Source organism: Gymnoscopelus braueri, assembly GCF_963280865.1.
Source record: "Gymnoscopelus braueri genome assembly, chromosome: 3".
NCBI classification, from domain to species: Eukaryota; Metazoa; Chordata; class Actinopteri; order Myctophiformes; family Myctophidae; genus Gymnoscopelus; species Gymnoscopelus braueri.
In genome coordinates, this window is record NC_137612.1 from 42,667,506 (window position 1) to 42,682,149 (window position 14,644).

The 14,644-nt window shown below is 40.6% G+C and overlaps 1 protein-coding gene across 4 annotated transcripts in view; it reads left to right on the forward strand.

Moving 5' to 3' along the window:
• The window catches only part of matn4 (matrilin 4), a 42,124-nt gene that overhangs the window by 22,088 nt on the left and 5,392 nt on the right, over positions 1-14,644 (forward strand). Inside the window, exons 7-21 of one of the 4 annotated variants that reach the window (XM_080424632.1) lie at positions 251-373; positions 2,414-2,536; positions 4,704-4,826; positions 5,054-5,176; positions 5,808-5,930; positions 6,184-6,306; positions 7,263-7,385; positions 7,553-7,675; positions 9,065-9,187; positions 9,411-9,533; positions 10,828-10,950; positions 12,075-12,172; positions 12,653-12,784; positions 13,586-13,769; positions 14,289-14,441. In XM_080424632.1, the coding sequence (XP_080280758.1) occupies positions 251-373; positions 2,414-2,536; positions 4,704-4,826; positions 5,054-5,176; positions 5,808-5,930; positions 6,184-6,306; positions 7,263-7,385; positions 7,553-7,675; positions 9,065-9,187; positions 9,411-9,533; positions 10,828-10,950; positions 12,075-12,172; positions 12,653-12,784; positions 13,586-13,769; positions 14,289-14,441 (1,920 nt within the window). The remainder of the gene's footprint in view (positions 1-250; positions 374-2,413; positions 2,537-4,703; positions 4,827-5,053; positions 5,177-5,807; positions 5,931-6,183; positions 6,307-7,262; positions 7,386-7,552; positions 7,676-9,064; positions 9,188-9,410; positions 9,534-10,827; positions 10,951-12,074; positions 12,173-12,652; positions 12,785-13,585; positions 13,770-14,288; positions 14,442-14,644) is intronic. The other 3 variants (XM_080424633.1, XM_080424634.1, XM_080424635.1) reach the window with 3 other exon arrangements.

Below are 14,644 nucleotides of genomic sequence, written 5' to 3' on the forward strand. Positions count from 1 at the left end.
ATGTGTCGAGGTGCCCCTGTCCCTGAGCAAGACACTTAATACCTAACTCCTCCCCCTCTAGTTCAAGTCTGACCACTAAGGCAGAAATCAGTGAATTTCCCCTGCGGGATCAAATTAATTAAAAATAAATGAAACAAATCAAAGGGTAATGATATGAATTGATTCCAGTTGTAAAATGGATGGAATATAGTGTCACTGTAACCTTGAGCTTATATCAAAATTCTTCACTGTGTGCGTGTGTGTGTTTCAGCCATTGACCTGTGTGCTCAAGGAAAGCATGACTGTGAACAAATCTGCATCAGTTCGCCTGGTGCATTTACCTGTGACTGCAACAAAGGCTACTCACTCAATGAAGACAAGAAGACCTGTTCAAGTTAGTCACACACGCACTCGCACGCGCACAAGCGCGCACACACACACACACACACACACACACACACACACACACACACACACACACACACACACACACACACACACACACACACACTCATCATTATCATCCCATTCACATGTATTCTTGTGTCACTGCGCACACGATTAGTGTGTTTGATTCTTTGCTCATAGTGCTTGGCTTTAACTTTGTGCTCCAAAATACTCCAACCTGCCCCAATGCTTTCAGCAACAGCTTTGTTTGTGATTTACAATAGTTGGGAAAAAAGCATATTTTTCCCAAACTTGCATTTGCATGTTTTTATTCACTTTTGTAATGAAGAATCGAAGGTGAGACATCTGGTAAATTCTTAAAGAATTTCATTCAGGATAAGAGTTATACAGTAGCTATATCTCTCCTCATTGACTTGCATTGCACAGTGAAAGGTCTCGAAGTCACTGAAGCAAATTAATGCAAACAAAGATTCTGACAATGTAAAACATTTCAAAATCTGACACTTTTTTTATATACATAAAGGATTGAAAATCCTGATCCAGATCCACGGATCGATTCTGGATCTTCTTCCTAATAGACCGCCGAAGTCTGACGTCATTTACACATCCTTTGTTTGTCTACCTGGTTCGCAGTTTTCCACCCCCGTTCTGAATCCCATAGACGTATTTAATATCGCGTCAAATAAGAACTGTGTTCCAAAAATAAACAAATGACCACGGCGGGTTGACTCTTATGGATATGAAGCATCAACTGACGGTGAGAAAACGCTAATGTTACTTCCGCCAAATTAGTTACATTTTCGCCAGAAACAGACTGTATCAAATATAAGTGACTGACTATCATAAACTATACAGAACCTCCTCCCTGACAATAACGCCGACACGCTGTGTTTATTTTTGGACCACAATTCTTATATGAGACGATTCTAAGATGACCCAATGTTATTCTCCATAGAGAAATTACTTCCGCAAACCTGGGGATGAACGAGTGACGTCAGGACTTCGGTGCTCTATTCAAATTGTACATAAAAAAAGCCACGTCGGGTTTTCTAATATTAAACTGTACATTGGAAGAATCTGCATTTTTTTTGTGTTCATGTACAGTATGTGCTAAAAGAGTGACTTTTCACTGTGCAATGCAAAATAATGAGGAGAATATTATTTTTGGAATAATCAATTTCTAATCAACAGAGCAAACTATTGAAGATGCCTCACCAATATTTGGAGTTACATCATGGCAAGACCTAAACCTCTACCAAAGTGTCATTTAACTTTAACCACTTAAACCACATATGGTTGCACGGAGTCCCTCAGGGCTCTATCCTAGTGTATTTTCTGTTTTCTGTTGTTGTGGGGAAAGCATTCGCTGAAAATAGCAGATCGACAAGCTCACAACGCGTCGCAGCGCGACGCATTGTGAGCTTGTCGAACGGCTATTTTCTGCTAAAACCTTCCCCACAATGAGGATGCTGGGGTTTAAGTGGTTAAGTTAGTCATGATCCTTTCAAAAGTACTATGAATGCTTTTAATGATGTTAATTTTATGTTAGTTAGCCTTTTTTCCCCCATTGATGTATCCCTTTAGTACGAAGTCAGGGCTCAAGTTGTTGAATATGGATCAGGCCAAGGGAACATAGAGTCAACCCCACACAGCAAAATCCTCAGTGTTCATTTATCTATTTGTAACTCTGAGAGGTTGTAACTCTCATGCTGCGTTCACACTGGCAGATACAAAAGATACAAAAGATACAAAGCTACCCAGAATATTTGTAGCTCTGTAGCTGTTGTAGCTTTTGTAGCACCTACAAACGTCAGATGTATCTTTGTACAGTATCTTCATGTTGCTGGCTTCCATTGAAAAATAATGGTAGCCTATATCTCGGTAGCTGCCAGTGTCAACGCAGCATCAGAGTTCAATTAACACTGAGGATTTGACCCTGTGCGCACGCACACACACACACACACACTCTTCTGCTTTTCTTTCTCGCTCTGCTGCTTATTGGCCTCGCTGCTTCTCTCCTCCTCAGTGATCGACTACTGTTCGTTTGGGAACCACAGTTGTGATCATGAGTGTGTGAGCGTGCTCAATGGCTACCACTGCCGCTGTAACGAGGGATACAGGCTCCTGGAAGACGGAAAGACCTGCCAGCGTGAGTAGAGTGTTATACATGACTACACACAACGGTGCTCCTTATTTACTTCAACATCTCTGTGCCTGTCTGCATGAGCATGCAGCATACACACACACACACACACACACACACACACACACACACACACACACACACACACACACACACACACACACACACACACACACACACACACACACACACACACACACACACACACACACACACACACACACCCGTTACCCATAGTTCAGTTGAACTATGGGAACATTTATTTTACTTATTTTATATCAATTACACACCCCATGAAGCCTTGAATTCATGGAGATTTTTCAGTTTTTGTCGCATTCCTAAGCCAATAATTTGATGACGGGTCATCGGTCAATAGGAGACTCAGTAGGAGACTCCAAGAGTCTCAAAATAGTCTCAAAGAGTCCCCTACTCAAAGAGTCTCCTACCGGAGACTCTGCCGGTCATCAAATGATTGGCTTAGGAATGCGATTTTTTTGGGGGGGTGAACTACTCCTTTAAGCAATCTCACATGAACAGATGAGCACGCAAGCATGCAGGCAGCATGTTTTGCTCCCTGACCCAAGCATGTCCGCAGACCTGTACATGTGTCTGTTTGTACTGTATCTGCTGCAAACAGAACGCGGGAATCCTGTAGACAGGAACATTTTACTTGAGGGTAATTTACAAACCCCCAAGTAAGCCAAATGTTCGGCGCTGGCCTTTTTGAAGCTGTGGCATACCAAGACACAGGTAACACCATGTAATCTAGCGGAGCGTTTAACCCACATACCACAGATAAACAGCATTCCTCAGAAGAATTCATGTTAACGTGGCTATGGGTTTGTCCAATCTCAGTGCTTTTCAAAACACCTGTTTTACCCTAGTATACAGATGGTCATATAGAGCTTATAAACAATGACTGGTACTTTTTGTGTGTTTGTGTGTCACAACGAAGCAACACTGGTTTTTACTGGAATCGTGGCCTAGATATTCTCTAGTCCAGGGAATAACGTTGAGAATAATACAGTTAAAGGGGATAACTGTGTTGTCTGTCTGTCAATTGTACAATGTCAGTTATCTATGTGTTATGCTCAAATAGTGTTGTGTTGTTGTCCCTGTCCAGTATGTGCTGTTTGTGCCCAAAGAACATGCAATTCAGACATTAAAAAGAAAAAACACTTACTTAAAGTACCATACCGGTGTCATTGTCATGACGGGGACACTTCAAACTACACATTTCATATACTATGCCTTGTGTAAAATACAAAAACAAAAACAAAACAACAACAACAACAATATTTCAAAACATTTAGATATCTAATACCATTGTCAATACCAAACACAACATAATCTGAGGGCTATATAGTTATGTATCTAATAGTTATATAGTTATTTTGTAGTTGTCTTCATGTATTTTATGCTTATGATATACTTTATTAATTGCCAAATAGGAAATTCACATTGTCAGTAGCACAGAAACAAAACATAAGTACATCATCATCATCATCATCATCATCATCATACTCCTGGCATTGCAAAGCAGTACAGCCAGTGTTAGCAGCCTTGGTATCTGGTAACTGCTCTGTATTGCTTGCATGCTCGGTGGTATCCTTGCTCTTTCTTTGTTTATTCACACAAAAAATGTAATATGTCGCTGTTCACTGGCCGTTAGGAACAAAAGTCAAGCCAAATCACTCTAGGGAGAGATTGAAAGAGGAAGGACTATAGTAACTGACTGTTATCCAGAACCAGAACATTGTCTCATATTTCTCAATCAATTACCTAGCTAAAGCAACTTTCAAGTCTCGGAAAATGGAATCCAATGGCTTCCTCGACAATCAAACAAAACTACTTCATGCTTTGGAAAATTAAATGAATGTCAAATACCATGAATTGTAGTCAGGCTAAGCATGCCAGACCACCGGTATGATCCTGTAAATCCACACTGAACATACACAAGAAACCATGGTGCAAAGACTTTAATGCACGCACACGCACACGCACACGCACACACACACACACACACACACACACACACACACACACACACACACACACACACACACACACACACACACACACACACACACACACACACACACACACACACACACACAAACATGAACTGTGCAGGACATTGTTAGTAGTATTAACCTGTGTGTGTGTTGTTTAGCCATAGACCTGTGTGCTGAGGGGAAGCATGACTGTGCACAAATCTGTGTCCCCGAGCCTGGAGTCTTCACCTGCGACTGCAACCAAGGATACACACTCAACGACGACAAGAAGACCTGCACACGTTAGTCGGGCCGTTTACATTTTGTCCAAAGTCATTAAAACGTTACCGCACTTTAGGTGAATAATTGAGTCAATGTTAGCTAAACATCAGTGCGCGGTTAATACATTATGAATTTCATTCGTAAAAAGACGTTGATTTTCAAACTGCACTGAAATTAATGGAAAACATTGGTTTCCTGGAAAATCTAACAAACTACTGCAAACGTGTGTGTACTGTATGTTGTTCAGCCATAGACCTGTGTGCTGAGGGCAAACATGACTGTGCACAAATCTGTCTCCCTGAGCCGGGCGTCTTCACCTGCGACTGCAACCAAGGATACACACTCAACGAAGACAGCAAGACCTGCACACGTTAGTCATTTTCTTCAAAGTCATCACTCATCAAAACGTTACTGCACTTAAGTTTCTCCAAGGATTATTTTCAGTTCAATATGTGCTTTTGAAATGCATTCAAACGACGTGACTTTGACCTGCGTTTTGGATTACCTGTCTCAAGCAAGTTTCAAGTCTCTGCAAGTTGATCTTTAAACCGTACTGAAATGAATGGGATCCAATGGTTTCCTGGAAAATCTAACAAACTAGGCCTACTGCACTTTGGAAAATTACCAGCAAGTGTACGATGAATTGTGTGAGGTGTGGACTCAAGACGACGACTTGAGACAAATATTATGACTTTATACTTACTTGATCAAATCAAAAGAATACTTTGACTTAACTTGGACTTCAACGCCAAAGACTCGACTTGACTTGACTTGACTTGAGACTTCAAGTCTTTTCAAGTCACTTGGTACCTTCCTACAAGGTTAGGACTTATTTGGGACTTGAAACAAATGTTTTAGGGCTTGAACTTTACTTGGGACTTATTAGTCTTGACTTGAGACTTGACTTGGGACTTGGCTATCTTGACTTCGGACTTGCCTCCAGAATCGAGAGCAAAGACAGGACGTTATCAGCAGTACTAACATGTGTGTGTGTTGTTTAGCCATAGACCTGTGTGCCGAGGGGAAGCATGACTGTCAACAAATCTGTCTCCCCGAGCCGGGTGTCTTCACCTGCGACTGCAACCAAGGATACACACTCAACGAAGACAGCAAGACCTGCACACGTTAGTCGCGCCGTCACACAAAAACACACACAAACGCACGCACACGCACACACACACACACACACACACACACACACACACACACACACACACACACACACACACACACACACACACACACACACACACACACACACACATATTCTCTGTCTTTTCTGCATTGCATAAAGGGGACTTTATGCAATTGCGCATTGATTGCCAGTGCAATCAAAGACACACTCAAAATGACTGCTGTGATGTGTGTGTTGTTCAGCCATAGACCTGTGTGCTGAGGGCAAACATGACTGTGCACAAATCTGTCTCCCTGAGCCGGGCGTCTTCACCTGCGACTGCAACCAAGGATACACACTCAACGAAGACAGCAAGACCTGCACACGTTAGTCATTTTCTCCAAAGTCATCAAAACGTTACCGAACTTAGTTTCTCAAGGGATTATTTTCAGTTCAATATGTGCTTTTGAAATGCATTCAAACAACGACAACATGACTTTGACCTGCGTGTTGGATTACCTGTCTCAAGCAAGTTTCAAGTCTCTGCAAGTTGATTTTCAAACCGTACTGAAATGAATGGGATCCAATGGTTTCCTGGAAAATCTAACAAACTAGGCCGGCCTACTGCATACTTTGGAAAATTACCAGCTGTAATGTCAAGTGTACGATGAATTGTGTCAGGTGTGGACTCGAGACGAGGACTTGAGACTCGACTTGGACTCGAGTCACAAATTTGATGACTTTATACTTACTTGATCAAATCAAAAGAATACTTTGACTCAACTTGGACTTCAATGCCAACGACCCCACTTGACTTGACTTAGTTAAGCCCTCTCTTGACTTGAGACGTCAAGTCTTTTCAAGTCACTCGATACCTTCCAACAAGCTTAGGACTTATTTGGGACTTGAAACAAAACATTTAGGACTTGGGGCCCTATCTTGTGTGCCGCCTTACCCCTTATCCCTAAACGTTTTGTGCAATTTTTTACTATTTTGAAAAACATTTTAAGATAGTTCAAATAGCCAATCTACAAGCTCACAACGTGTTGATGTAGATCGGCTAGTTGAACTATTTTACAATGTTTTTCAAAATAGTCAAATATGGCTAATAATACGTTTAGGGATAAGGGGTAAGGCAGCACTCAATATAGGGCCCTTGGACTTGGTACTTGGACTTGGTACTTGCCTGTCTTGACTTTAGACTTGACTTAGGACTCGAGAGCAAAGACTTGAGACTTAATTGTACTTGTGGCCTTGTCCCACCTCTGGCATACACACACTAACAGGACGTTATCAGCAGTATTAACCTTTGTGTGTGTGTATATGTGTGTATGTTGTTTAGCCATAGACCTGTGTGCGGAGGGGAAGCATGACTGTCAACAAATCTGTCTCCCCGAGCCGGGTGTCTTCACCTGCGACTGCAACCAAGGATACACACTCAACGAAGACAGCAAGACCTGCACACGTTAGTCGGCCCGTCACACAAAAACACACACACTCTGTCTTTTCTGCATTGCACAAAGGGGACTTGTATATTGTATAACCAGGGCGTTGACATGTGCTACTGCGTATACACACAAGTGCAATCAAAGACACGCTCATAATGACTGCTGTGATGTGTGTGTTGTTCAGCCATTGACCTGTGTGCTGAGGGCAAACATGACTGTGCACAAATCTGTCTCCCCGAGCCGGGCGTCTTCACCTGCGACTGCAACCAAGGATACACACTCAACGAAGACAGCAAGACCTGCACACGTTAGTCGGGCCATTTACATTTTCTCCCAAGTTAATAAAACGTTACTGCACTTAGGTGAATAATTGAGTCAAGACCTGCAAGACTAAAACTCAGAGCGCGGTTAATACGTTAAGAATTTCAATAGAAAAATCTGTCTTTTCTCCAGGGACTATTTTCAGTTCAATCTGTGCTTTTTAAAAGCATTCAACAAGGATAACGTGATTATAACCAAATGTATTTTCTAATTTTCTCCAAAGTCATTGTTAATAAGAAAATCTATATGTTCTCCCGTGATTATTTTTGGCTCAATGTATGCTTTTTAAATGCTTTAAAATACACCAATAACTAGAAGTAACATCAGTGTCAAATTTGCATTCTGTATTCAGGGTTATACTGTAGTTAACAAAAAGTAAACTAAAGCCTAAAACTAGTTGTGGGAAAAGAAATAGAACATTGAACAATATTGCACACTTACAAAACTAGCTAAAAACATGTACAGAACATGTTTATTGAGAGAGGGATGTTGTGTTTGTATTTCACAATACCTATTCTGAACCCCTGAAGAATAATGAATGAATGAATAAATAAATAAATACATATGCATAAATACATAATCCATACATACATTAATACATTGATACATTAATACTATAACTAATACTGAAACAAATAGAAACTAAACTGAAACTAAACACATTCATAATAAAAGCATGTAACTTTGCCCTGTGTTTACATAACACAACAATAATACAATAATTTACCCATCATTTACCTCTATACCAGTGCCGTAACGCACTGCCATCTTGCTGTTTTTTGGTGTTTTTTGGCGTTTCTTTTGGTAGCCCAAAAACAGCCCTGTCAAAACAAACCAAAATACAGCATTTCTGCAGGTAAACACCTCCGTCTACTCCAGTGGCTGATAACTACTGGTATAGAGGGAAATGATTGTTAATTTATTTTATTTATAGTTGTGTTATGGAAATACAGGGCAAGGTTACATTCTATGCCTTTAAACAATACAAACTAAACTGAAATGAGCCAAACGACTCCGGAAACTCACTGAAACGAAACAGAAAAAAGGCTAATAAAAGATACTGAACGATAACTCTGGTTGGATGAAATCGAGAGAGAGAAATAAATAAATAGCCTAAATAAATAAATAATCCTTCTGAAAATGCTCAGCATGGCATGTACAGTACTGTATATGCCATGAATTGTACTCAGGCCAAACATGCCACACCATCGGTATGGTCCCGTACATTCACATGCATAGAGGAACATAATCAAATAAAATACATGATAAATCATGGTGCAAAGACTTACATGTGCCTACACTGATACAGTATGCAGACACACAAACATGTACAGGTACAGGTATATTAACCAGTGCATTTGTGTGTTGTTTATAGCCATAGACCTGTGTGCTGAGGGGAAGCATGACTGTCAACACATCTGTCTCCCCGAACCTGGAGTCTTCACCTGCGACTGCAACGAAGGATACACACTCAACGCCGACAAGAAGACCTGCACACGTTAGTCAGGCCGACACACAAAAACACACAGACAGACACACATGTATTGTTATTATTATTTTAATAATGGCTTCACATGCACACACAGCTACACACATAGTTTACAAACAAATACAGTTTGCAAATACATAACCAGGGTGTCAACATGCATATACACACAAGTGAAGCCAAGCACACATTCATAATGACTGCTATTATGTGTGTGTGTGTGTCTGTTGTTCAGCCATTGACCTGTGCGCCATGGGCAAGCATGACTGTGAGCAAATCTGTATCGCCGCTCCGGGCGTCTTCACCTGTGACTGCAACAAAGGATTCAAACTCAACAAAGACAAGAAGACCTGCACAAGTCAGTGAATTCCACTCAAAACAGAGACGTTTTTCTTTGCATTTCTTCAGTCTCTGTAGCTCTATTTTTTTGTATTCCTTATCTATCTTTAACTAATCTCTTGGGTTCCCTGATTGATCTTTAACTAACCTTAAAAGGGATACATTTTATGATCTTCTTCTTCAACAGGGTGTCCGTAACCCCTAGGGGGTCCTCCGAGTTACTACAGGGGGGCCTATGTGATAGGAAAATTATTTTACATTAACCACTTGAACCATAGCACCCTATTCTGAGGAGAACTTTAGCCAAAAATAGCAGATCTACAAGCTCTGTGAGCTTGTTGATCGGCTATTTTCGGCAAAGAGGTTTGGTGTAGAGGGGAAAAAAGAGCAGACCAAGTACAGAGTGAAAGGTCTAGTTTACTAAGTATTGACGGTTTAAGTGGTTAAATGTCTGAAAATACACATTTACACGAATCCAACATGCACTGATGATAGTGAAACAAGTCTGTGAAGCTATCTATGAAATCTATGAAAAAGTTAAATCTGCAACTAAATGTTATACAATATTTAGTGGGGGTCCCTGCTTCATCTCTCTCTCTCAGCTAGGGGGTCCTCGGGCTGAAAAACGTTAAAGACCCCTGATCTATAACATGTATCTATTTCAGGCACAGAGTAGTATGGAGAAAGAATATGCATGTATGTGGGTGTATAGTATGTGTTGTGGGTATACTATATGCAGGGTTCGATTTCCTCGGGGGGAGAGACAATCCATGTCAGTCTAATATCTCCCCCTCAGGTCATAAATGTTTTGTTATCTCTGGTGGGGATATGTTTTATCCCTGCTTCTGGTCAGGCTGAATTAAATACACACATTTCCTTTTGGGAATTATAGACTGGAAATATAAACCAGCTTTTGTCTCTCCAACACTGTCTTCCTCTCAGCTTCTGTCAGTCTCTCCTACATTGTCTCAACTTCCTGACTGTCTGTCTCTCCTACATTGTCTCTCTCCAAGCTTCCCTACTGTCTGTCTCGCCAACACTGTCTCCCTCTCAGCGTTTCTACCGTCTGTGTTGCCTACACTGTCTAACTCTCAGCTTCCTTACGGTCTGTCTCTCCTACATTGTCTCTCTATAAGCTTTCCTACTGTCTGTCTCTCCTGCAGGATTGATTCACTATGTACACAGATTTATTCCCTATATATCTAAGTAACAAAACACACACATATGGGGGTTACATCACCCACTCCCCTATTTACAGGAAACTCCTTTGTATGAGCATGTGCTTATAATGTGTATGTGTACACTGTGTGCAGACCTGGACCTGTGCAACACAGTGGAGCATGGCTGTGAGCACCAGTGTGTGAGCACCCCAGGATCCTTCTACTGTATCTGCCCCGAGGGTCAACTGCTGCAAGACGACAACAAGAGTTGTGGAAGTACGTGCAATCTATATATTATATATATGTCTCTGTCCGAGTCAGGTACTGTAACACAGTGGTTCTCAAAGTGGGGTCCAGCAAAATCTGTTAAAATGGCTTAAAAATCAGTTTAACCACGTTCACCCTATATACATTTGAAAATAGCCAATCTACAAGCTCAGAACTGCTGAGCTGCTATTCTTCTATTTTCTTCTATTTTCAAAAGATCTTGAAAAAATTTGAACGATTTTGAATATCTTAACGTAAATCTTGTATGGGGGTCCCCTGGCACAAAATATTTTCAGATGGGGATCCGTGGCCAAATTCATATTCATTTGGGGGCCATATATTGACATGAAAAAGCTTGAGAACCACTGCTGTACCGCATTCTTTATTGCAGTTGTTTACGACTTCACATTGTGACTGGCTGACATGCTTTCTAAGGAGAGCTAATATCTCCTTGTAACTAACAGCACACAGGACAATCAAAATCTACAAAGTAAAGTTACGTTTGATTATAATGGAGTAAAAGTATCTTCACCTCTGACATGTAGTGGAGTAGAAGTAAAATTATAGGAAATTGGAAGTACTCCAGTAAAGTAAAAAATACCTCAAAATTGTACTTAAGTACAGTAATTGAGTAAATGTATCTTAGTTACTTTCCACTGCTGAAAGTAGTTTTCAATTCTTAGCTTTCTAATCTTAAACAATAATAATGAAACTGTGGTATAATCCCAATAATGCATTTGAGGTTCACTGTGCGATATCTGTGCAATATATCACTGTACAGCGACCGTCACCCTTTCTCGCACATTAAAATAAATTACCACAGCTTCTGATTTGAAATGATTATTGCCACTTTTTGTTTTCAATTAAAACAGATGAATCACACATCTCTAAATAATTTATATCAGAAGAGCAAACCACTTTGCATTGATGTTTTACAAAAACATCACTGCAATATCAGGAACTGTGTCAACACCAATAGTAACTGTGGGAACATGTATGCTGTGTATTCTCCGAAACGGACTCACAACACCTTTCCAGTGTATCAACCACTTTCACTCCAAACTGGTTCCTGGTTCTTCCTTTCCTTCTCTTATCCTCCCTTCCTCTCATCTCATCTGTTCCTCTCCCCCCAGCCTGCAGGTCAGCCAACATTGACCTGGTGCTGATAATTGACGGATCCAAGAGTGTCCGGCCGCAGAACTTTGAATTGGTCAAAAAGTTTGTTAACCAGGTGAGAATTTCTTTGGTTATATCTACATTGATATATTTCACATCATATATAACGTGTCGCATATCGGATTAGACAAGTAAAAACCGTCACCTGTCAGTGTGAACGGCAGGAGCAGGAGGTATTATGTCCTTTCAGTGGCAGGTGAGCCAGTAGGACACAACAGCACTGGTGAAAACACAGAAATTTGTGGGGAGGGTTTATTGGCATTACGACAAGATTGGAAGGAAACAAATCTAAAGAAATAAATAATTAGCAACTCAAAATTTAAGAAAATAAAAACAGTAATTACGGGATTGGCTGTCATAATGAATTGATGAATCATCAATCCCAAGCCACCGTACCTCTGAATTTAAACTTTGATCTGCTTTTTAGGCTCTGGACTTAATGGCTCTTAGTAGCAGGCTCAGTTTAACCAGCTAACCAGCCCCGTGTACAGTATAAGGATCAGACGAATCCTCTCCTCTGTGTTGTTGTGTGCAGGTTGTGGATTCCTTGGACGTGTCCCTTCATGGTACCAGGGTGGGTTTGGTCCAGTACTCCAGCCGTGTAAGAACAGAGTTTCCTCTAAACATGTACCACACAGCTGACGAGATCAAAGCTGCTGTTATGAAGGTAAAAACATGTACTACTATTTAGTTACTCTCCTCTCTTTTTCACCTATTTACCACCACAAGTAACTTTTGCTATGGTATTTAAGCAAAACAAAATTCTGGTACATTATTTTGTTAACTGACTAAGACTAAGACTAAGAAGATTTGTGTCCACAAATGTCACAGTAGAAGTGTTGGAACCCTGGCAAATACATTTGGTATTTGTATAGATATTTTGGGAACACTAGAAACTCAAATACATTCGGAGAATATGCAAGTTTGCTGGGGAAAGAAGAAACTGTCGTAATAGTTAAAGAAAATAGAGTGAAGGAATATACAGATATTGAAAGTGGGTGCCCGGTTAAGAACATGATTTTTAAAGAACTCTCACACAGATCTATAGTTTAAACCTCATAATTATTACTCAGAATAATGTTTGATTTGTGATGGATCTTCGTCAATCAAATCCTGTTAAATCAGTAAACCACTGTTCAAATCACTAGTGTTCATTTAACCACTTTACAATGGTTCAAAAATAGCCGATCTTCAAGTACAAAACGCATTACATCCGCAATATGTTGTGAGCTTACATATCAGCTTTTAAGGTTTTTATTTTTCAATTTTTGTTAATTTTGTTAAAATGTTCACATAATGACATGACCATAGGGACACCAGATTGAAAGTGGTTAAATTAGCAGTTAAAGTATTTTTTTGTCTCAGTTTGGGACTCATTAAACACCCATAAAACAGTTGAAGATTAGATCCTGGCCCCATGAGCTTGAGAAATACTCAATTACATGTATGACTCAAACCCACACGCTAGGTGGACTACATGGAGAAGGGAACCATGACAGGCCTGGCCCTGAAGCACATGTTGGAGAACAGCTTCTTAGAGGCTGAGGGAGCCCGCGCCGCCGCCCGCAACGTCCCCCGCATCGGGCTGGTCTTCACAGATGGCCGCTCCCAGGACGACATCACAGAGTGGGCCAAGAAGGTCAAGGAAGCTGGTGAGTAGGCCTGTCACCATTATGACATAAATCGTCGAATCACAATTATTTGAGATAATCGTAATAATTTTTGGCATAATCGTCATAATTGTCTTAATCATTTCCATGTTTTCAAATATTTTCAAATGTAGTCGAAATCTACAAGCCAATCTACAAGCTCAAAGTTTTGAGCTTGTAGATCTGCTATTTCCACTATTGATCTTTTTTTTAATGTATAAAATAATTAAATATGTCTGTATTTGTCATAATATCTGCCCTGGGCAACTTTTGTGTAACGAAGCCTAAAAAGCCAAAACGAAATGTCATTTTTATTCATAATGTTCCAATGTAAATCGTTAATCGCAATTATTTGAGTGACAATTCATCGTCAAGTCAAATTTCATAATCGTGACAGCCCTACTGGTGAGATGCTGTCATGGCATGAAGCTGTGACATCTACCTTAACACTCACCTCCAGGCTTGACACTAGATATTATAATTCTCACAATAACAATAACACGTTGTTGGGTTTCTATACAGGCATCACCATGTATGCCGTGGGCGTAGGGAAGGCCGTGGAGGACGAGCTTCGTGAGATCGCCTCTGAGCCCGTGGAGAAGCATTTCTACTACACCACCGACTTCACTGCCATGAATTCCATTGCTGAGAACCTCAAGCTCAACGTGTGCCCAGGTACGCTACACCAGCGGGGCTCAACGTGTGGCACAGGGTGGTCCTTGAGGACATCTGTGGGGGTTTCCCAAGTTTAATGTCACGTTTCAAATTTTCTCCTGGACAGTTATGCAGTTATTTCTTTTTTTTAATGATTTTAAATTGATTAAACAATTGATTGATAAACATGCTCTGAAAATGCACGCTTTTGAGATTTTCAAGTG